The sequence below is a fragment of the Paroedura picta genome, chromosome 13, assembly GCF_049243985.1.
Source record: "Paroedura picta isolate Pp20150507F chromosome 13, Ppicta_v3.0, whole genome shotgun sequence".
Classification (NCBI taxonomy): domain Eukaryota; kingdom Metazoa; phylum Chordata; class Lepidosauria; order Squamata; family Gekkonidae; genus Paroedura; species Paroedura picta.
This window is the reverse complement of record NC_135381.1, coordinates 95,425-118,251: the sequence shown is the minus strand read 5'-3', so window position 1 is coordinate 118,251 and position 22,827 is coordinate 95,425. Positions and strand designations below refer to the sequence as shown.

Genomic DNA, 22,827 nt, shown 5'->3' with positions numbered 1-22,827 from the left:
TCAACAGTACTTGAGTTGCAAGCTAGTAAATGCCGTTATAGATAAGAGTCATGCACTGCTTTTCTTGGTTGTTTGACCTGGATGTGTTCCTTGGGGTTATATGAGGTCTGTTAATATTGTGAAGGGGGGGTTTTTTTATCACAACTGTTCTTTTACCCAGTTTTTGGAAAAAGGCTTGGAAACCTATTCCTGAATAATTTGTTTTAGAGAAGCCTCTGTCATTCCTCAAACTGTGTAAAATGGAGTTCTTCAGGAAGAGATTTTCTATAAAGCTAATAAGCTTATGCCAGGATGGTTCAGGAAGGTGCTTGATGAAGAGCAAGGGATTGAGGACTATGCCCCACTGACCTGTAGACTATATCTGTTGGCTGTGGGCATTACACTGTTGTGTTTCCTACTGAATGCATGCTGTTTTTCTGCAGAAGATTTCTTTTATTGTATGCTTGTTCAGAATTCTTTAATCCTTATTTGATTACATTATTTATTAGACTAGCTTCAAAGCCCATTTAAAAAAAATGGGCTTTGAAAGGGGCAGAAGGGGGAATGGAAAGGGCAAAGGTGAAGGCCTCACCCCGGCAGCTTACTGTATCAGCGTGGCGTTCGCGGGCCGAGGGGCAAGGCCCCCTCGCCGCCGCCAGCTGCACCATCAGGAGAGCTGCCCCTTGGCCCGCAAAGACTTCTCGCTGTGTCGGAGGGGCCAGCCCAATCCAGATGCTTTGCTGGGCGTGGCCAGATTGGCCCTCTGGAGTGGAAGCGCCGGCCGGACAGCAGGTTCCTGTGTCCTGGACAGCGCCGCCCGTATGGCTGTTTCACAAATATTTAGAGGAACTGGTAAGGATTGTATTGAGTTCGGAAGGAGAGCTACAAGCTGAATAAATAAATAGTGATGAATGTTTAATAAATATCCATTGTGTAAGGTTCTGCTCCACAGCATATGGCTTAACGTCTTGAGCTATGCATTTGGGAAATAGTTACAGATGATTGAATGTAACCGTGGTTGATTATTCTTAGCACTTATTTTGGTGCTCAGATCCAAACTGATCTGTACTTGCTTTGTCCCTGAAATTATTTACATCCCCCCACCACATATGTTGTGGTAGCAGCTACTGGATGAGTAAACTGGGAGCCAGCATGCTAGTAAAGCAGAGCTGCATTCTTCATTTGTTTTTACAGTGTTTCTGTTTATTGATCTCATGGTGGATGGCCAGCTAGAGTATCCAAATGAGCTCAGAGAGAAATACATAATCTCAAAAACTTTGGGAAGGTAAGTTAGAATAATATTTGTGACGCAAAATGTAGTTTGGGCAGGATATTTTTGTGCTGTATTACCTGAATGATGCTACTCTTGGGGGTGTAGCGTAGAGCAAAGCAGTTCCAATGGTGATCTTGTTTCCCCATGATAGCAGGGCACACCAGCACTATGAACTAGTGTTGTGATATTGCTGGTCTGTTCCCTGTGGATGTTTTATTGGGAAGTTACTAGGTTGACTCCGAGCAGCGTGTATGTTGGAGTCCCTAGGAATTTAGCTAACCATTGGCCTTTTCCCACCTTGTACAGTTGGCCTGGGAGCAGCTGGGCAGCATTCTTTGGTTAATTCAGGCACCCTGGTAAGGTGGAACTTAATATGTATTTCCTTCCAAAGATTTACCTTCTGAAAATCCTCAATTTTTCTGCTAGTGGTGCCTGTGGAGAGGTGAAGCTGGCATTTGAAAGGACCACCTGTCGCAAAGTTGCTATAAAAATAATAAATAAGTCAAGGTTTAGGACAGATGCTTTGCCAGAGATTGTAAGTATACATATATATATATAAATATTGTATATTATATATGTATTTTAACAGTCAACTGTGGCCCATCTGTGGATGATTAAATCTTCAGATTGGGGCCACAGAAAAAGAAAAACTGACCTGCTAACTCTCTTACACACTGTCATTTCCAGAGCTACCCAGCAACTGGGACATACAGATCCTTGCTTGGGGGGGAGGGGATTAACCTAAATCTCTGGACTTGTCAGCTAAATGCAGTGACATACATCTGGAGCACAGCAGTAGCGTGGAAACACAAGAGCAAGTAACTGGCAAAGCAAGCTTGACTCCTTTAAATGGCTGAATTTGGCAGTGACAGCTAAAAAGAGAGCATGCTGGTTGTACCTGCCCAAGGGCAAAACAGCCAGCAAAATAACTCTGCAGGTAGAAGCACTCATGGGCCCTCTCCAAATCGTCTAGCTGCAACAGCAGGGGAGGCAGACTTCAACATACTTCCTCGCCTCCTCTGAACAAGGTGACTGACCCTGCCTTGAATGTGCCTAAGAGAAGCAGAAAGGAGCAGGTCACAGCAAAGGAGACAGTATAAAGAAAAGGACAGATCCAAGCTTGACCACCTTCCTTTTCCCCCTCTCAGGGTGCCCTCCAACCACTGCAGCTGGGGACAGTTTCAGATAGGAAACTCTGTTTCTTACCCAATTGGATTAGTAGCAATGCTAAAGCACTAGGAGCAAGAATTACCCTTTATAAAACCTGCAGACATCCCTGTCAAATGCTCAACAGGACTCCCCTAACAAACTACATATGGTTGCCAACTCCAGACTGAGGAATTCCTGGAGTTTGGGAGGGTGTAGTGGGGAGGGCAGACCTCAGCAGGGAATAATTTTATTTATTTTTCACCCAAGGGCTCAGGGCAGCTTACAACATTGATCCAAACAGTTGAGCAATTAAAAACACATTAAAACAAATTATTAAAATTGATATATTTTAAAACCCAGGGGCTCACCACCTTTGCTCCAGTGGGAGGGGCAAGTGGTTGGCCTCGTTGTTGCTAGCATCCTGTCCACTTCATCTAATGAGAGTCGTCTGAAGTAACTCATTGTTCTCTCCAAACACGGCCAAGGAGCCCCAGCAACTGCGAACCGCGCACAGCACGGCTCGCAGTTGCTCCTTTGCCAGCGGCCTGACTCCTTTGCCAGCGGCCTGATGCGTCGGAGGCGCGAAGCGCCACCGATGCATCAGGCTGCCCGCAAGGAGGCCCCCGAGGGGCGCGGCTGCCGGGGGCTCCCTGCCGCAAGGGAACCCCCGAGGCCACCGCCCAAGGGAGCCGCCGTCGACAGACCGCTGGCCGGGGGAGCCCCCGCCGACAGCCCGCTACCACGGAGCACCCGCAAGACTGCAAGTACCTGGCGCCCGCTGTATTGGTCATACAGTGGGCTTGATTACTAGTAGAATTATAGAATCATAGAGTTGGAAGGGGCCATACAGGCCATCTAGTCCAACCCCCTGCTCAACGCAGGATTAGCTCTAAGCATCCTAAAGCATCCAAGAAAAGTGTGTATCCAACCTTTGCTTGAAGACTGCCAGTGAGGGGGAGCTCACCACCTCCTTAGGCAGCCTATTTCACTGCTGAACTACTCTGACTGTGAAATTTTTTTTCCTGATATCTAGTCTATATCATTGTACTTGTAGTTTAAACCCAATACTACGTGTCCTTTCCTCTGCAGCCAACGGAAACAGAATTCTGCCCTCCTCCAAGTGACAACCTTTCAAATACTTAAAGAGGGCTATCATGTCCGCTCTTAACCTCCTTTTCTGAACATTCCCAAGTCCCTCAACCAAGTACCCCAAGGTCTTGTTCACATACAGTGTTACCTAGAAGCGTATCCCCCATCCAGTAGGCATGCTTTTCATTTTTCTGACTGAGATGCAGAACTTTACACTTATCTTTATTAAACTGCATCTTGTTCTCATTTGCCCATTTTTCCATTGTGTTCAGATCTCGTTGAACTCTGTCTCTATCTTCCAGAGTATTTGCCAGTCCTCCCAATTTGGTGTTGTCTGCAAACTTGATGAGTAGTCCTTCCACCCCCTCATCTAGATCTAGATCATTAATAAATATGTTAAAAAGTACCGGGCCGAGCACCAAGCCCTGAGGTACCCCGCTACTCACCTCCCTCCAGTCTGATGATGCTATAAGAGTCTCTCGATTCTTCGTCACGAGTCTTCCTGCAAACTCGCTCTAGTCGTTTCAGTTCCCGTTTCTTCTCGCGGAGTTCCTTGGTGTACTATGGGGCCCGCTTGAGACGGGGACGGAGAGGATGTCTGGGAGCTATCTCATAAATGGTGACCAGCAATCTGTCATGCCAGTCACTGACCAATCTATCTAGAGAAGTGCTTGGTGCCCAACTGAGGGGGAGGTGGCAGCCTAAGCCGGGTCTTAAGGGTAGAGTGGTCCGACCATGGCACGGCAGTAGCTGTGACCGGATCCATGTTCAGCCCTGCACCGAAAATCAGATCCAGGTTGTGGCCTGCCTGGTGGGTAGTGCCAACAACAAATTGCAAGAGCCCTAGTGTCGCCATGGCTGACACCAGGTCCAGTCCATTGCCAGAGGACGACAATTTTGCATGGACATTAAAGTCCCCCAGGACTTTATGGATAGGGAATTGTTTTAGGTGCTGAGTTAAAATGCTCTGTAGCTCCTGCTTTCCAGCATAGTGCATATGTTTTGTTTGTGCAAAATATTTGGCAGCTATGGGGCAGTTGAGCTGAAAGGTAGGGTATAGATATTTTGATGAATAAATGCATCTCAGTCCTAAATACATCATATAGGAATCTTTTTTGTGGAAAATATTGAACTTCCTGTATGCTTACATTTGTGGCCTTGGCAGGACTTTGTATGAGTGATTTCCTCAGCCCTGTGAGGAAAGGCTGAGGGACTTGAGAATGTTCAGCCTGGAGGAGGTTGAGAAGGGACCTGATTGCTGTCTTTAAGTATCTGAAAGGTTATCACTTAGAGCAGTGGTCCCCAACCTGCGGGCCGCGGCCCGGTGCCGGGCCGCGCCTCCCTCTCCCCGCCCCCCCGCAGTAAAAAACTTCCCAGGCTGCAAGCTTGCGGCCCGGGAAGCTTCTTACTGTGGGAGGGCGGGGAGAGGGAATCAGGCCCGGGCTGCGCATCGCGCATGCGCGGCCCGTGCGGGCGCGGCCCACAGGCGCAGCCCGACGCGCGGGCATGGCCCACGTGGGCACAGCCCGCTGTGCGGGCGTGGTCCGCGCGGGCGCGGCCCGATGCCCTGCCGGTCCCCAGCCTCAGAAAGGTTGGGGACCACTGACTTAGAGAAGGGCAGGGAAAGGTTCCTGTTGGCAGCAGCGGATAGGACCCGCAGTAATGGGTTTAAACTACATGGAGAATGATATGGACTACATATCAGGAAAAATGTCAGAGTAGTTCAGCAGTAGAATCAACTGCCTAAGGAGGTGGGGAGCTCCCCCTCACTGACAGTCTTCAAGCAGCAGCTGGACAGAGACATGCCATCTAGTCCAACCCAGTACAAGTATGGCCCCTTATCTGTGCCTCTTAAGATGTGATAGTGAGAAAATCGGTTCACTCTCACCGTCGTCCCCAGTGTGTGCCCTGTGTTAAAACCAGATAGGCTTGATTCCTGTGTTGGAGGGCTCGGAATTTGCAACCTTCTAAAGCCTAGAACTGGCACAGGCATTCAAGAAACTGCTTCCTTTGAATTTCCCAGTCTAGCTACTGGATCCATGGTTCTAAACCTAAGGAGTAAAATCAGTTCATTAATTTGAAGGGCTCCCTTGAGCAGTTTGTAGCCCCCAGCCTCCGTTTCTGTCTAATCCCTGTCTCCGGCTTGGATCAGACAGACTATGGAGAGGCAGGTTTAAATGTACCATTTACTTAGGTCTTCAGATTTTAAGATCTCCCTGTGAGTGATGTGTTCTTGTTTTGGATGGTACATTAATATTTGAGTCTTCTGGAGTTTTTGCTTTGAAATGTACATCAGAGCAGGTTGCCTCCTGTTCAGACTCCATGGGAAAGGGTATTCATGTAGTACAACTGTGAGCTTTCATGTTCCGGTTTTAACTTGCACTGCACCTAAGACAGTGTGATTAGTCTTATGCAAATGCTACGCAAGTGACATGATGTTCCGCTGTTTAAAAGCAGGAAAGGCCTTTTAATGTGGAAACAGAAGTGGAAATTTTGAAGAAAGTTGAGCATGTAAGTGTATCTATAAAAATGTGTCTACTTTGTTATTTGAACGTTGCGCATCTTTCTCTTCCTTGTTGTCAATAAAACCTTGGTTATGGTTCTGAGAAATACTGTTTTGATTCTTTTCTTTAAAACTAATTGGAGAGTGGCGTTAGGATTACAGAGCATATGTCCCTTGTTCTTGCAGTCCATCCAGTTCAGCCTCCTGTTTCACACAGCAGCCAATCTTTTTTCTTAAAGGACCTTTGTTAGACATTTAGACATTTGTTGAGCTTTCCACTACAACCCCAAGATATGTTAATCTCAGGTTCAGACCAAGTCAGAATACATTTAAAATTAGTATTTTTAATTTATATGCCACCATTCCCTGAGGACTTATTTCAATATGTGCCACTTTAAATTTAACTCACTATGAGATTCATTTGCCACTCGCCTAGTTTAGAGAGAGATCCTCCTGTAGCTCTTTACAGTTCACTTGGTTTTCACCATTCTGAATAATTTAGTATTATTGTAAACTTGGCCACTTGGCATGTCCCTAGTTCCCAACCATTTATGATCAACTTAAATAGCACCAGCCCTTGTACTTAATCCTTGTGAGATCCCACTGCTTACTTACTTCCATTGGGAGAACTGTCCATGTGTTGCTGCTTCCTGCTACTTATATGTTTTTAATCCATAAAAGGACTTGACCACATGATTGCTGAGTTTACTAGGGAATCCTTGATGAGGTAGACTTTTGGAAGTCCAAGTCTTTGATGTCTACCTTTGATGTCTACCCTTATTCACATGTTTAACTTGCTCAAAGAATTCAAATGCTGGTGAGTTCTTTCCAGAAACAATGCTGGTATTCCCTCAGCAGTCCTAGTTCCTCAGTGTGCTTGATAATTCTTGTCAGCAGATCAACAGTTTTGTTTCTGAGTTCCTTAAGAGGCCTTGGCTGTATGCCTTCTGGGTCTGCAGACGTGTGAGTTTCCAGTTTGCTTCGTAATTCTAGAACTTTGTCTCTTGTCACCTTCCTTAAACTCAGTTCTTCAGGCATCCATTTCCCATAGAGTGGCTTTGGTGTGGGTAGGTGCCCCATGTCTTCCACAAATTTCTGCAGTGTTCTCTGAAGAGGAGCTGCAAAAACAAAATGCATTTGCTGCCAGATATTTGTTGTGGTTTAATTCCACACATTTCTCTGACTTTCTTTGAGGGTGGCTTGAATGTTTTCCTGATTTCCTTGCTTGTTACAGCCCTGCTTGATCAAGATTATTGACTTCTTTGAAGGAAAAGATTTTTACATTGTGTTGGAATTGTAAGTAACCACTTTGACTTTGTGTTTCTGTGTATATGTTTTGCTTCAGGCAGGGTACTTGAGCCTAACAATTTAAATGAAAATGAATGGGAAGAATTTTTTAGAAGCTACTCACCCTTATCCCGCATATATAAAAAAATACAGATGGAGCTGCCACGTCCTGAGTCAGATGACTGTGAGCAGAGTCGCCTGAAACTCAACCCCTCCAAGATGGAGGTCCTATGGGTGGGTAGGAGGCGGGCAGAATAGGAAGCACGTTTACCTGTACTAGCCAGGATGCAGTTGACCACCGCACCCCAGGCCAGAAACTTGGGAGCGACCTTATATGCTTTGCTGACCATGGAGGCACAGGTCAGGAAAGTAGCTTGCCAGGCATTTTTCCATGTATGCCAGGCGAGGCTACTAAGCGCTCTATCTGAGCATTTAGCTATGGTGATCCATGCGATGGTAACCTCCAGAATTGACTTCTGTAACTCACTCTACAGGGGCCTGCTCTTGCAGCTGGTGCAGAATGCAGCTGCTAGGGTTCTCCCAGGAACACCTTGGAGGGGCCAATGTACACCCTGTGCTGAGGCAGCTACATTGGTTGCCAGTTGTGGTCTGGATCCAGTTCGTTTTGGTTTCAACCTTTAAGGCTCTTTGTGGTCTGGGACCCACATATCTGAGGAACTGCCTGTTGTCCTATGCCCCTTGCACTGAATGTACCAATTTGTTGGTCATTCCTGGCACAAGGGAAGCTTGCCTAGCCTTGGCCAGGGCCTTTTGGGTCCTGGCCCATAGCTGGTGAAGTGTGCTCCCGAAAGAGTTGAAAGCTCTGTGGGAGCTGTAGACTTTGCAGGGCCTGTAAGATGGACATCTCTGATTGAGGCTGGTGTAGGAGGAAGATCTGCTGCCGCACCCCATCCCCTCCTAGGAAGACACGTCACCTGCTTGGAACATCATGAGTGATGATTGACTGACATAGCGCTCTGCCCCCCCCCATGGGAAGATGTTCTTTCAAGTCCAAAGGGAAAACCTTTCTCCTATTCCTATCTTAGTTTACCCATGCAAAGGTGTTTTATTATTTTCTTCATAAATTATGAGTTTTCACTTCTCATACCTGGATCCAATCTCATAATTGGATTGCAGAAAAATTTTAAATATGTTTAAACTGATAAAATAATAAAATCTCTTCAAATTTAACCAGGAGTAAAATCAATACATTGAAAATCATAGCAGCATAGGAAAAATTTCACCTGAAGGCCATCAATGAATGAAAAGCTGGAAAACATGGTGGAAGGTGTTTCACAGGTGAGGGGCTGCCATAGGGCAGGCCTTGACCCTGGAAGTCATCTACCGCCCCTCTGAACGAAAGGCAGAGGCACTTGTAGTCATTTCTCTGGGAAAGGCCTTGTAGGTTAATATGGCCTCAGTCTGCCTGAAGTTAATCTTGGTTGTCAGTTCTCTGAATGGCTTCTGAATACAAGCTATTAAGAGATGAATCTCCCTCTTAACTTGCCTTTCAGGATGGAAGGGGGGGAGCTTTTTGACAAGGTTCTACCCCCAGCAAGACTGAGTGAAGCAATCTGCAAGCTTTATTTCTATCAGATGCTATTGGCTGTACAGGTAATTCTCAGTGCCACAAAACAAATTGGGGTGGATGGATGACTAGCTGTGCATCAATACTGTGGCCTCGCCTGGACTGCAGTACTTCCTTTTAAATGTCTACTAATGCTGATTGGTGACAAGAGAGCCTGTTTTGTTTTGCTACCTCAAGGCACTGGCTTTCGTGGCCCCTGGGGATGAACAAGGATGTTTGCATAGAATTGTGCATAGCTTTACTGCTTCAAAGTACAGCATACCAAAAAAAATTCTGCCTTGTGGGTCATGGAGTCTTCAAAGCAAATGCTGTTCTCCAGCACCTGGAGATGAAATGTCTTCTGCCATCTGAGGCTCCAGTTCAAGTGGAAAAGGAGCTTGGCAGCCCAGTCTTCTTGTTCCTTGGTAGGAGAAGCTCTTTTCTCTTCGCACCTTGTCCATCTTCCTTGTGTCCCAGGGGTGACATCTGGAAATCTTGTGCAGGAAGATCTCTCTTGGAAGTTTTGTCAATGCCAAAGGAGGGATGATAATTTTTTGCACTATAAGTACTCAGTGTGGAGCCCTCAAAAGAGTTTTTTGTTCTGTGCAGTACACATCTTTACGCCGCTCCATAGGAGCGGTATAAATAAAGCAGTAAGGGGTGTGGGGGAGGGATCGGTCCGGGATGGGGGGCCAACGATTGGCGGAGTTGAGTGGTGAGGGGGGGCGGGGGAAGAGTTGGGGGTTCAGAAGGGTGGGTGGCTGGGTGTTTGGGGGTGGCGAATCGGCGGCGGCAGAGTTGAGTGGCAAGGGGTGGTGAGGGGGAAGAGGGTGGGGTTGAGAGGGGTCGGTGGGCAGCCGTGTAATGCCGGCTGTCGGCTGAAGGCAGCACAGGTTGGGGGGTGGGCGGGAAGGGGCAAGGGGCCAATCTCTCGTGGAAGTTTTGTCATTGCCAAAGGGGGGAGGGTGTGATGATAATTTTTTGCACTATAAGTATTCAGTGTGGAGCCCTCAAAAAAGTTTTTTTGGTCTGTGCAGTACACATCTTTTCCCCGGCCCCTTTTCCCCGGACTGAAAAGCGGTGTGTGGCCCCTTTTCCCCGGACTGAAAAGCGGAGGGCCCAGTCAGCTGGTCCCTTGCCTCTGGACTGATGAGTCATGCCTCCTGACCCGCCCACCCCCCAACCCGCGCCGCCTTCGGCTAACAGCCGACATTACACGGCTGCCCGCCGACAAGGCAGGTAGGCAACCAACGTTCTCAACCTCGCCCTCTTCCCCCTCGCCCCCCCCCCTTGCCACTCAAATCCACAGCCGCCGATTCCCTGCCCACAAACACCCAGGCACCCACCCTTCTGAACCCCCAACACTTCCCCCTGCCCTCCCTCGCCACTCAACTCTGCCGCTGCTCCCCCGCCCCCAAACACCCAGCCACCCACCTTTCTCAACCCCAAAATCAACTCCGCCAACCCCCCTCGCCACTTCAACTTCGCCACCCCGCCCCCAAACACCGAGCCACCCATCCTTCTCAACCCCCAACTCTTCCCCCCATCCCCCCCTGGCCACTCAACTCCGCCACTGCCGCTTCCTTGCCCCCAGACGCCCACCCTTCTCAACCCCCAACTCAACTCCGCTGCCCCCCTCGCCACTCAACTTCGCCACCGCAGCTTCCCTGCCCCCAAACACCCAGCCACCGACCCTTCTCAACCCACCCACCCCCCAACCTGCGCCGCCTTCGGCCGATAGCCACCATTACGTGACTGCCCGCCGACAAGGCAGGTAGGCAGCCACCCTTCTCAACCCCCAACTCAACTCCGCAGCCCCCCCTCACCACTCAACTCCGCCTTTGCTGCCAGTTCTCCTTACTGCAGGCCCCATTCTATGTGGCTTTTATCCATGCAGATCTTGTGATCCTGAACACAGCTTTTTCAGTGTTTTTTGGGGGGGAGGGGTGTGAGTGCTCTGTCCTCCATTTTGCCAGTGGACAAACTGGTGAGTCCAACTCGTAGTTACATCAGTTAAGAATGGATTGGAGGGGTTATAGTATGTTCATTGCAGAATATACTAGATGCCACAGGGACATTCAGAGGCGCCCTGGGAGGCGGACACGTGTGTGTGTGTGTAGACAGGCAGCATCCTTCCAGATCAACTCTGTGCATTCTTCTTGCAGTTTAGAACAATTCATATGGATTGTTGTAATGTCCTCTTATGGGCGTAATTATTAAAATATGTCCTAAGTATAAATATTAAGGTAGTCATTAAAACCTACCAGACAGCTAGCAAGATGCTATAAATGCTTGTTTTCAGGAATGTTTGATTGTGCAAAGTTTTGCAATCTACTGGTCTGTAGCAGTCATAATTGCACCATCATTTTTATGTCTTTGGCACTCTGCGAAGTACCTCCATGAACATGGCATTATTCATCGGGATTTGAAGCTGGAGAACGTGCTTCTGTCATCTCCTGAGGAAAACTGTCTTATAAAGGTATGTAGGAAACCCCCACCCCACCTGTTCATTGCTTTGAATGAGTTTTGACTGATGCCATTGTTTTATCAGGTAATGAAATATTTAAGGCTTTTTCATACAAAACTTTGAGATCGTTCTGGATTTAACTTAACAGGAAATGCATATGATGTCTTTCCATGGACTTGCTTGAGGTGGCTCACAAAAGGGAAGGGTGGTATATAATCTAATAAAAATAAAAACAAAAACAATACAATAAAATCAGAAAAACACTAACATAAGAAATGAACAATGGAATAAGTCATAAACCATATTTATATCTAGCTTCCTCCTGATCAATGGGATTGCAAGCAACTTCTAAAAAATTAAATAATATTCATAAATGAGTCTTTGGGCTGCCACGTCAGCTGCCTTGTGACTGCAGATGGGCCCACAGAGCAGCCAGGTTTGGGAAGACAGCCTTGCGAAACCTGGTGGGTTGAATTGTATGGGAGGAGCAGTACTGGTAGCTTGCAGACATTCTTGTTCTAGAATCCACCTTCCTTCCACCACAGTCATGTAGATTTCATTGGATTTTAATGTAGGTTAAGTGTTCTACTGGGGGAAAATGAAATCGAGAATATTGAGGAAGGGATAAAATATAGGATTAAAAAACAGGTTGTACAGAAATATTTGACTACTCTAAAGGAAATTAAATCTCCAGAGCTGATGAGTAACATCCTAAAGTGTTGAAAGAATTGGCAGAGGACATATCAGAACTTTTAGCAACCATTTGTGGGAAGTCCTGAGGAACAGGGGAAGTTCCAGTGGACTGGAGGAGGGCAAAAGTGGTCCCCATTTTTTTAAGGGGGAAAAATATGTCCCCAAGAGCTAACTATCAGTCAGTTCCTTGGTACTAGGAAAGGTTTTGGAACAGATCATTGAACAGACTGTGTGTGAGTACTTAAAGGATAGTGTGGTGCTTAATAAAAGTCAGCATGGATTTCTCAGTGATAAGTCCTGCCAGACTAAACTTACTTCTTTTTTTGATGGACTAGATGCAGGAAATGCAGTGGATATACTGTATATACTCGCATATAAACCAAATTTTCCAGCACTTAAAAGATCTCCTTGGCTTATACGCGGGTAATTGATTAACAACATGCCCCCAGCCAGCCAATCGCAGCATTGCATCTGCAACCTGAGCTCTTTGCAAGTGAGCTAGTGGCCTCCAGTTAACCTTTGCCTTGAGCTAGTGGCTTCCATTTAACCTTTGCCTTCTGCAAAGATCTTAAAAACTAAGCTCGTTGCAAGTGAGCTCATTGGTCCCAGCTAACCATTACCTTCTGCAAATATCTTGAAAGTTTACTCTGGCAGCTTGTAGGACATCAATGGTTTGGCTGAGGGATTCTGATATTTCTCCCCCTTCTTTTCCTAATCACTTCTTACAAACTATTCTTTTGGTTTCTTGTGGGTGGGGTGAGGTGGGTTTTGGGGGGCTTTTGGATTTACTGTTTTTTCAGTGTTTCTTCTTTTACCTGAGGGGCAGCATTGTTTGCCTTTTCTTCTTGGGGTTGTGTTTCTTTTAAAAGTTGATTTTTACCGTTCTTTCCGTTTTCAGTTTTACAGTTCTTTCAGTGTTTTGTTCTGGGGGGCACTGTAGCCCCCAGTTTGGTAGCTGTTGTACTTGTTGTAGTAGGTTGCCAACTTTGGGTACTATTGTTCTGCTCTGGTTTGCTGGCCTGGGGGGCACTGTTTGGTTCTCTTGCCAGAGCTGTTCTCACAGAGCAGTTCTGTCAGTGCTCTCTCAGGGTGTCTGACATCAAGAGAGGAAGGGAAGGCAATTGTAAGCCGCTTTGAGACTCCTTTGGTTAGTGAAAAGCGGGGTACAAAAACCAGCAGCTATTAATAGTTATCGTTGTCACCACCTTACTGTTACTTGTCAGGGCTCAGGGCTCGGTCCGGTACTTTTTAACATATTTATTAATGATCTAGATGAGGGGGTGGAGGGACTACTCATCAAGTCTGCAGATGACACCAAATTGGGAGGACTAGCAAATACTCCAGAACGGGGGTCATCAACCCCCAGTCTGTGGCCCAGTGCCGGGCCGCAAAGGCCACGGTACCGGGCCGCCAACAGCCGCGCCTGCCTCCCCCCGCCCGCATTGAGAAGGAAGGGAAGAGGCAGGCGCAGGTGCCGGCACGCCGGTTTCACAAATGTGCATGTGCACAGTTGCCACGCATGCGCGTTAGTGCCCCCTGGTGGTGGCAACTGCGTGCATGTGCGTTATCGCCAATTGGTGGTGAAAATGTGCATGTGTGGCAACTGCGCGTGCGCGTTTTCGCAGCACCCGGGCCGTCGGCTCTCCCCTCACCCCGGAGGCGGTCCCTGACCTGAGAAAGGTTGGGGACTGCTACTCCAGAAGATAGAGACAGAGTTCAACGAGATCTGAACACAATGGAAAAATGGGCAAATGAGAACAAGATCCAATTTAATAAAGATAAGTGTAAAGTTCTGCATCTGGGTCAGAAAAATGAAAAGCATACTTACTGGATGGGGGATACACTTCTAGGTAACACTGTGTGTGAACGAGACCTTGGGGTACTTGTGGATTGTAAACTAAACATGAGCAGGCAGTGTGATGCAGCGGTAAAAAAGGCGAATGCCATTTTGGGCTGTATCAACAGGGGCATCACATGAAAATCACAAGATGTCATAGTCCCATTGTATACGGCACTGGTCAGACCACACCTGGAGTACTGTGTGCAGTTCTGGAGGCCTCACTTCAAGAAGGACATAGATAAAATTGAAAGGGTACAGAGGAGAGCGACGAAGATGATCTGGGGCCAAAAGACCAAGCCCTATGAAGATAGGTTGAGGGACTTGGGAATGTTCAGCCTGGAGAAAAGGAGGCTGAGAGGGGACATGATAGCCCTCTTTAAGTATTTGAAAGGTTGTGACTTGGAGGAGGGCAGGATGCTGTTTCCGTTGGCTGCAGAGGAAAGGACGCGCAGTAATGGGTTTAAACTACAAGTACAACGATATAGGCTAGATATCAGGACAAAAAATTTCACAGTCAGTTAAGCAGTGGAATAGGCTGCCTAAGGAGGGTGGTGAGCTCCCCCTCACTGGCAGTCTTCAAGCAAAGGTTGGATACACACTTTTCTTGGATGCTTTAGGATGCTTTGGGCTGATTCTGCATTGAGCAGGGAGTTGGACTCGATGGCCTTTATGGCCCCTTCCAACTCTATGATTCTATGATTCTGTGACTCTATGAATGATGTTACCTGTACTATTTTGTTGTTTCCTGTAAACCGCCCTGAGCCTTCGGGGAGGGCGGTATAGAAATACAATAAATAAATAAATCCTCTTGACTTTTCTGTATTTGTTGGGAGAGAGGTTGGATGGGAAAGCTTGTGATGATTGAGCATGGATTAAGCGCTTAGGCCACCCTGTACATTTACCAGTATCCTGCTGCATTTCTCACCCTCAGCTTTTATGCGAATCAATAAGTTTGCCCAAATTTTGTGATAAAATTAAGTGCCCCGGCTTATATGTGGGTCGGCTTATATGCAAGTATATATGGTAGTAGATCTTGATTTTAGTAAAACCTTTAATAAGGTCCACCATGGTATTCTTGTGAGAAAGTTAATAATAACAGGAATGGACAATGTCACAATTAAATGGATTTGTAATTGTGGATGGCTGATAGAACCCAAAGGGTGCTCATCAGTGGTTCATCATCTTGGAGGGAGGTGACCAGCAGTATACCTCAGGGTTCATTGCTGGGTCTGGTGTTAACATTTTAATTAATGATTTGGATGAGACAATAGAGGGTAAAGGTAAAAGGTAAAGATAAAGGTGTCCCCTGTGCAAGCACCGGGTCATGTCTGACCCTTGGGGTGACGCCCTCCAGCGTTTTCATGGCAGACTCAATACGGGGTGGTTTGCCAGTGCCTTCCCCAGTCATTACCGTTTACCCCCCAGCAAGCTGGGTACTCATTTTACCGACCTCGGAAGGATGGAAGGCTGAGTCAACCTTGAGCCGGCTGCTGGGATTGAACTCCCAGCCTCATGGGCAGAGCTTTCAGACAACATGTCGCTGCCTTACCACTCTGCGCCACAAGAGGCTCTCTACAATAGAGGGTACGTTGATCAAATCTGCAGATGACAATAAATTAGGTGGGTTGTTTAATACCCCGGAGGAAAGGACTCCTATTCAAGGAGATCTGGATAGATGTAGAAATTGAGCCATAGCCAACAAAATGAATTTTAGTAGCGAGAAGTGTAAAGTACATGGGGTAATAAAAATGTGATGCATAAATCCTTAGAGACAAGGTCCAGGATTAATGGATTCATATTAGGGAATGGAGGTTCCACTTAAATATTAGAAAACATTTTTAATTGTGAGGGCTGTTTGTAGATGGAATAAGGTGCCTTGGAGGGTGGTGGAGTCTTCTTTATGGGAAGTGTTTAGGAGATTGGATGAGCACCTGTCAGGAGGGGGTGATTCTTAAATCCCTGAGAAGGTGGATGGCCCTTTGTGGCCTCTTCCAGCTCTGTGTGATTCTGATTCTATTGCTTTTTATCACAAAATTGCTGTATCACGTTTCTTCCGAATAGTGACCCAGGAGTGAAAAAAGCCCTCCTTTTGCACAGATTTCCATACTGTGATGTAGCAACTTCTGACTTTCATTTGTTCTTCTCAACTTCCTTCATGCAAGATTACAGATTTTGGACAGTCCAAAATTCTTGGTGAAACATCTCTCATGCAGACTTTGTGTGGTACCCCCAATTATCTTGCTCCTGAAGTCCTCCAATCTGTTGGGACGACTGGCTATGGGCGATCTGTGGATTGCTGGAGCTTAGGAGTGATCCTTTTCATGTGGTAAGAGCTTTGTTGCTGCCTGTTCCTCTTGCATTTTTTTTCTCAGGCCTTTATGTAAGTGAGCAAGTATACCAAAATAAATATTTTTCTCTTTTGTGTTTGTATCCTGGCCTACCATCAGGGAAGTAAGGCTACATCCCAAGCAGAATGGGGAACTCCAAGGGACATTATTAACTATAATAATAGTTTCTGTCTCTTAATAATTGATTCCTCAGTTGATTTACTTCTGAAGACAGTAGGTCTCTCAAAATCAAATTAAAAAATTCACAATATTCTTCTACAGTACACTAAAAATAAACAGCAATAGAAATATGCTATCGAGTAAGCACAGACAGCATATAAATGATTCAGAGGCTAGTTAAGAGTAGCAATATCTAAAAGCCAGTAATTGTATTATTCAAATGATATCAACATAGATATTTCTAGTATACGTAAAACAAAGGTTTAAAAAAAGAGAAGAGAAATTGTTTCCTGGTCTTGGATTAAGTATAGCCTCACGGGAGTGGCGGGATATAAATCCAATTAATAAATAATAAATAAATAATAGCTGGGTAGGGTGTTCCAGCACCACAACAGAGAAGCTTTATGACTAAGGATGGGCACAGACCGAAAAATTCCAGTCTGGTTCGGGATGTTCCAAAACCCAACCAAACCAAAAGTACCAAAACAAACTATCCTGGTCGGACCGGTCCATTTCACTGCCTACCTTCAAATGGTGGCCAGTGAAATGAACCAGTGAAAATGCTTGCAGCCACTTAAACCCTCAATTTCACTTTCACCTCCTTCCAAATGGAGGGAAGCAAAACAGACCACTGAAAGGGCTTATTTACCACTTCATAGGCAATTATGAAATCATTGTAAGGTATACAATCTCCATTTAATATTTGGACAACTTTTCAGCTGTGCTTTACTAGAAGGAGAAAAATAATAACAATTTCATAGAACAACAGAGTTGGAAAGGAACTCCTGGGTCATTTAAATTGTTGTATTTTTAAAAAAATAACATTCCATTCCATGTGTGTTCATGTAATTAGTTAAACATCTGTGAAGATACACTCACATAAGATCTCTAAGATCTTATGAACTTAGACATATTGTAACTGGGCGGGCAGGTAGTTGTGAGTTCCTGCATCGTGCAGGGGGTTGGACTAGATGACCCTGGAGGTACCTTCCAACAAGGATTCTAAGATTTCTGAAGTATTCTGCTTAAAAAGTTTGACCCTCATTTATTCTGCTTGCATCTCCCTCCTCACACTGAGCTCTTCCCATCTCCTTCTTATCCAGACCTGTTACATCCCAAACAGTCTCATACCCATTTAACTTCTTGAAACTTAGCACTTAAAAGAGAATGTTTTGATTCTATGTATGCAGATTTGCAGGGGACAAATAGGACTGAGGTCTCTGTATGTTTATTTTATAATGTTTTTTGCTGTCAAGAGCCATGTTATCTCTTCAGGCACAAATTCATAGTTTTGAGAAGTTCAAAACCAAGCATCTGCGGTGATATCTTCGAGATAGAAAAACTGCCCAACATAATCTTATCGAAACCTCTGGGAGAGCATGACATTATGTGAACGGATTAATTTATTTACCAAAAAATTTATTCATTGCATGAATACACAGCCTCATACAGCAAGAAAAGAATAGATATTTCATTATGGATAACTTTTGGACTATAATATATCTTAAATAAAATTATTTTTAGATAGATTTTCCCCTCAAAGCATTCTATGAAAAAATCCAATTCAGAATTTTAAAAGCCTGAACTAAATTTTAAAACCATGATTTTTTAAAAAGCAAAAACATTGTTTTTTATCCACCCTGAAGGTGGATATAAGTAAATGCTGCTCCAGGTCAGCTATGAAAATACTGGCAAATTGTGATGCCATGTAAGTGTGCTATTGATCAGAAGGAATAAATCTTCAGCAAATATGAAGTGGTTGGAGGTGAGGACAAACTGCCAGCAAGGGTCAGTCATAGTGGTATCTAAAATTGTGTTCCTAGTAGCTTGTAGTCCAACTTTATGGGGGAATCCATGGTGGACAGCTTGGAATAAAATATTTAAGTATGTTTTTCAACTATAAGTTATATTGAAAACTGAATTATTTTGAAGTTCTTTATAGCCCTTGTGGAGTATAGTTTGACTGAAATATTGGTGTGAATTCCTGTGTGCAGGACATTTCTGCATAGATGGTTTGTAAACTTCTTAGAGATGTGAGAATCAAATTGGCACACATGTAATGTTACTGCTTATTTTTAGGGAATCCTAGGGAAGCACTCATTAAAGGAATTTGTTTTGGAGCAGAAATAAAATTGCCTAGGCCCCACTAGTCCTCCACATATCTGTTAGGTTACAATATAGGTGTGTTGCATAAGAAGCTACGGCACCTGGTGTAGCGGTTAGAAGCGGTAGCCAGGATGCCTCTGGCTCAAAGCTGGAAACACCAAGTATTGTCAGATTTGGCTATCTGATTATACAAGATGTAACTTGTTAAGCCAATAGACAAAAGATGCAAGGAGGACTCTAGTAGAACATGTGTCAGAGGTTCTCTTGTGGTCTCCTTATACTGAACCCCAAGACCAAGTCATATGTGCCAAGGCAAAGCTGTGACTAGCAAACCACCTGCAATTGGCCAAAGATACCAAAAGCCAGTGGTACTGTCCTTCAGCCAGAACAGGCTGAGTGCTTGTTCTTGTGCCGTGGTCAGCCAAACCCCCTTAGCCTAATTTGGTTTGAACTACAGTTCCTTGGATCCCATCCACGCCATTTCTCTTTATTTATGAGTAAATGTGCATAGAATTAAGTTGATGCATTTTAGTGACATAACAAACCTATGAAATAATTGTGGCTCAAGGTGGGGCTTGAACCTGGGATTTCCTCAGGTATGCTTTACGAATGGTGACTTTCTCATTGGCTGCTCTGTGTAATGCTAGTTAGACAAGATTTTGTTGAGAACTGCCTAGAGTTTTATTTGCTGAAATAAATCCAGTTTTTCCTTCTTGTGTTTGTTGAACAGCCTCTCTGGTTACCCACCCTTTTCGGATCAAAATGCTCGGCTGTCTTTAAGGGAACAGATCACCTGTGGCAGCTTCTTCTTTGCTGAGGAAAAGTGGCAACATGTATCGGATGAGGGTATGGTGTTGTGATTCTGCAGGGATAAATGAGAAGACTTTTTGTTAGATCGTTCATCTGGAGTACTTACGTACAGAGATGTTTTGTATAAAATTGAAGGTGATCATGACTTGATGTATAGGAGATTTTGCTTGTGCTATATTCAGTCACATTCCTGTGGCAGCAGATTTCTATATGCAGGGCCTCTAGTAGCAAATGGCCATTTGCATTGCCATGCCAGTGGCATTTCCTTTATAGATGGATGCAGGGAAATTGCCTGGGCCCTGAGTGTCATGGGCTGAACTGTTCTGATGGCATTCTGGGCCTCTGTTACATCCCGGTTGGGTGGGGAGCAGGCTGTGAATGGTATCAGAATAATGGCCTCTGTTTGCAGTAAATGGTCTTGTATGGTGCTGAGCACTCATGACTGCTGTTTGGCTCCTTAAGGATAACAAGTAGTGTTGAATCATTGGCCAGCTCTGCTGTTTTATTGCAGCCTTGGACTTGGTAAAGAAGCTTCTAACAGTGGATGTTGACAAACGATGCAAAATAGAAGAAGCCTTGGAGCACCCCTGGCTTCAGGTACGTGCTCAGGGGAATAGATGCCTCTGCACCACCACTTAAGGGAGCTTATTGTAAAGAAACTATTGAGTGCAAGATAAACTTAGCTGAAATACTTCCTTAAAATTCCTCACTAGAGATTTTGCAATGATAGGAAGGGGGAAGAAGTTCAGAAAGGAGAGCCATGTGATGTAGGGAGTGGTCTTCTAACAACGGAACCTGGGAGAAGGTAAAACGTTGAACACTGCATCGTCACTAAAGGAATACATATTGGCATGCCATGGGGTTTATTTATTTGTGGTATTTATATACTCTGCCTTTGTCCTGTCAGGCTGACGTGATTCTGCCACCATGTGTGTTGGATGTGTTCTAGCTTCACTCTGGATAGATTTCGGATTGGGTCTTTGGAAAGTCTGTTGAATTACTCATATTTATTTCAACTTGCAGCAAGTTGTGGTCAAATACCAGATTGTTTGCCAATAGTTTCTTCACTATTTCTTAAGAGCCTGTGGCCCCATGATGGTGCCCAAGGCTTTATTTTAAAAGTTCACTAAGTTATCCACTAAAATGCCCACCTCAGATGACCAAATCCCACATTGTGGGTACCTGTGAGATCTGCCTAAAATTTACTGCAAAAGCATGCTTGGACAGAGCGTCCAGATTGAAAGTGGCCCTATGAGAGAGGGTGTTATTGGCAGTTCCATTTAAATTGACATTGGTAGCCACGGGAATCAAATCAGGGTTGCCTTCAGTCCTATCGGTTCCAGTAGGCCTAACCTCTCCAGCCCCTGAAGTAAGGAAGTCTGGATCCAATTCCCCTATTTTGGCAAGAGATTCCCAGTGGCCACAATCAGAATTCCTCATAAGCCTACTGTTGAGGCCGGAAATAACACCTAGAAGATGCTGACCTCCCTGTTCAAAAGTTCACTAGAACACACCACTATAAATACTCCCCATAAATTTTAATTGTGTATGCAAGAAGAAACAGCCATAGAGACTTTATAATTAAACTGATTATTTATTTTATTTATTTTAAAACTGAAATTATATTTTAAAACATATATTTTTGTATTTTAAGCCTGTTGTAAGCTGCCTTGAGTCTTCTGGGGAATGGCAGGCTAAAAATCTAAAAATAAATAAGAGACAAAAAGATTTTGAGTGCTAAAACACTAAACCATTGGTCCTTGATACCATTTAAACACGGGTGGTGCCTGCCGCTTATTCCAGGGCCTCTCTGCCTACCTGCACAGTTTCCTCGCTCTTGGTTACTTCCTTCTTTCTACATAACTGTCACCCGTATTTCAGGAGTGTGTGTATATGAAAGGCCTTAGATCTGGTCTTGCATTTTAAGCATAGGAGCATCATTTTATTTTAGATTGTGCTTTGTTGCCTGTAAACTGCTTTGTGATCCCCACGGCTTAAAACCAGTTTGAAAAATATTTTGATGATTCTTCATAGGATAAAAGTATGAAGCAGAGGTTTCAAGACCTGCTGATTCAACTGAACAAATCAGTGCTTGTACCCGAAGCTCCAACTTTGGTAGATATATTTTTAAAATTATTTTCTAATTTATAACAAAAGAAAAATACTTACATGGGCAGGCAGGGTAGGTGGAGGGAGAATCACAAAGAAATTATAATATCTACAATAAGGGTTCATAAAAAGCAAACTGACAAACTTTCACTTACATTCTCATTTCAGAATATAATAAACAACATCCAACCATTTTTAAGCTTATTTACTGCTGCTAAAAATGAGCCTCTTGTGGCGCAGAGTGGTAAGGCAGCCGTCTGAAAGCTTTGCCCATAAGGCTGGGAGTTCAATCCCAGCAGCCGGCTCAAGGTTGACTCAGCCTTCCATCCTTCCGAGGTCGGTAAAATGAGTACCCAGCTTGCTGGGGGGTAAACGGTCATGACTGGGGAAGGCACTGGCAAACCACCCCGTATTGAGTCTGCCATGAAAACGCTAGAGGGCGTCACCCCAAGGGTCAGACATGACTCGGTGCTTGCACAGGGGATACCTTTACCTTTTTACCTTTACTGCTGATAAAATGGTTATAGCAGCAAACTTGCCATATTAATAAGACTAATATTTTATCAGGCAAGTCAACGGAAAACATTTTCAATAAAACATGTTTTATTCAAAATGTTTTCCTTTGACTTTCCTGATAAAATTTTAACCTTGTAAGGCAATATATTCTGTGGTGGGTGTGTTTTTGTTCCAGTTTGCTACTATAACCATTTTAGCAGCAGTAAATAAACTTTAAAATGGCTCCCTGTCTGGTAAATACATTTAACCGTTTCAATACTCTAGTATTATTTTAGATTCCAAGGGTATATGTTTTGCTAAGAAACTGAACTACCATTTTCCAAAATCAGTATCTCCTGCCCTGGTTGGGGTTATATTTACTTAAAGGAGCAGGTTCACAGCAGCTGGGTGCTGCTGGACAGTGGTCTCCTCTTAGATAAACAGTTGGCAAGGGTGGCCAGGGGTGCCTTTCACCAGCTTTGGCTGGTGAGCCAGCTGTGGCCCTTCCTGGGCAGGGAAGATCTTACTTTCATGTCCTGGTAACATCTAGATTAAATTACTACACTATGCTGTACTTGTGGCTCCCCTTGAATAGTTTGTACAGAATGCTGCAGTTGGGGTTGGGTGGAGTGCATCAAAGGGGTCGCATTACTCTAGACTTGTTCCATCTACATTGGCTCCCAGTTTGCTTATGGACTCAATTCAAGATGCTGACGTTGGCCTTTAAAGCCCTCTGTGGTTTGGGACCAACATATAACTTAAGGCAGGGGTAGTCAAACTGTGGCCCTCCAGATGTCCATGGACTACAATTCCCAGAAGCCCCTGCCAGCACTACTTTGGTTACCCCAACTGTCTGAAGGTGGTGACCTGAGAAAGGTTGTAGTGCCAAAATTTTGGAGCTTTTTGTTTGTGTTTTTATTGAAATATTTATATACTTTAAATGTTGTTTTAAT

At 44.8% G+C, this 22,827-nt stretch overlaps 1 protein-coding gene across 8 annotated transcripts in view; it reads left to right on the top strand.

The window, feature by feature from the left end:
* CHEK2 (checkpoint kinase 2) overlaps positions 1-22,827 on the top strand; it is a 31,283-nt gene that overhangs the window by 4,619 nt on the left and 3,837 nt on the right. For 2 of the 8 annotated variants that reach the window (XM_077307391.1, XM_077307389.1), the window contains exons 4-13: positions 1,174-1,264; positions 1,679-1,787; positions 5,945-6,001; positions 7,228-7,289; positions 8,795-8,894; positions 11,150-11,326; positions 16,010-16,173; positions 19,191-19,306; positions 19,782-19,867; positions 21,305-21,385. In XM_077307391.1, coding sequence (XP_077163506.1) covers positions 1,174-1,264; positions 1,679-1,787; positions 5,945-6,001; positions 7,228-7,289; positions 8,795-8,894; positions 11,150-11,326; positions 16,010-16,173; positions 19,191-19,306; positions 19,782-19,867; positions 21,305-21,385 — 1,043 coding nt within the window. Of the gene's footprint in view, positions 1-1,173; positions 1,265-1,678; positions 1,788-5,944; positions 6,002-7,227; positions 7,290-8,794; positions 8,895-11,149; positions 11,327-16,009; positions 16,174-19,190; positions 19,307-19,781; positions 19,868-20,000; positions 20,076-21,304; positions 21,386-22,827 lie in introns of those variants that run through there. The other 6 variants (XM_077307394.1, XM_077307393.1, XM_077307390.1 and 3 more) reach the window with 6 other exon arrangements.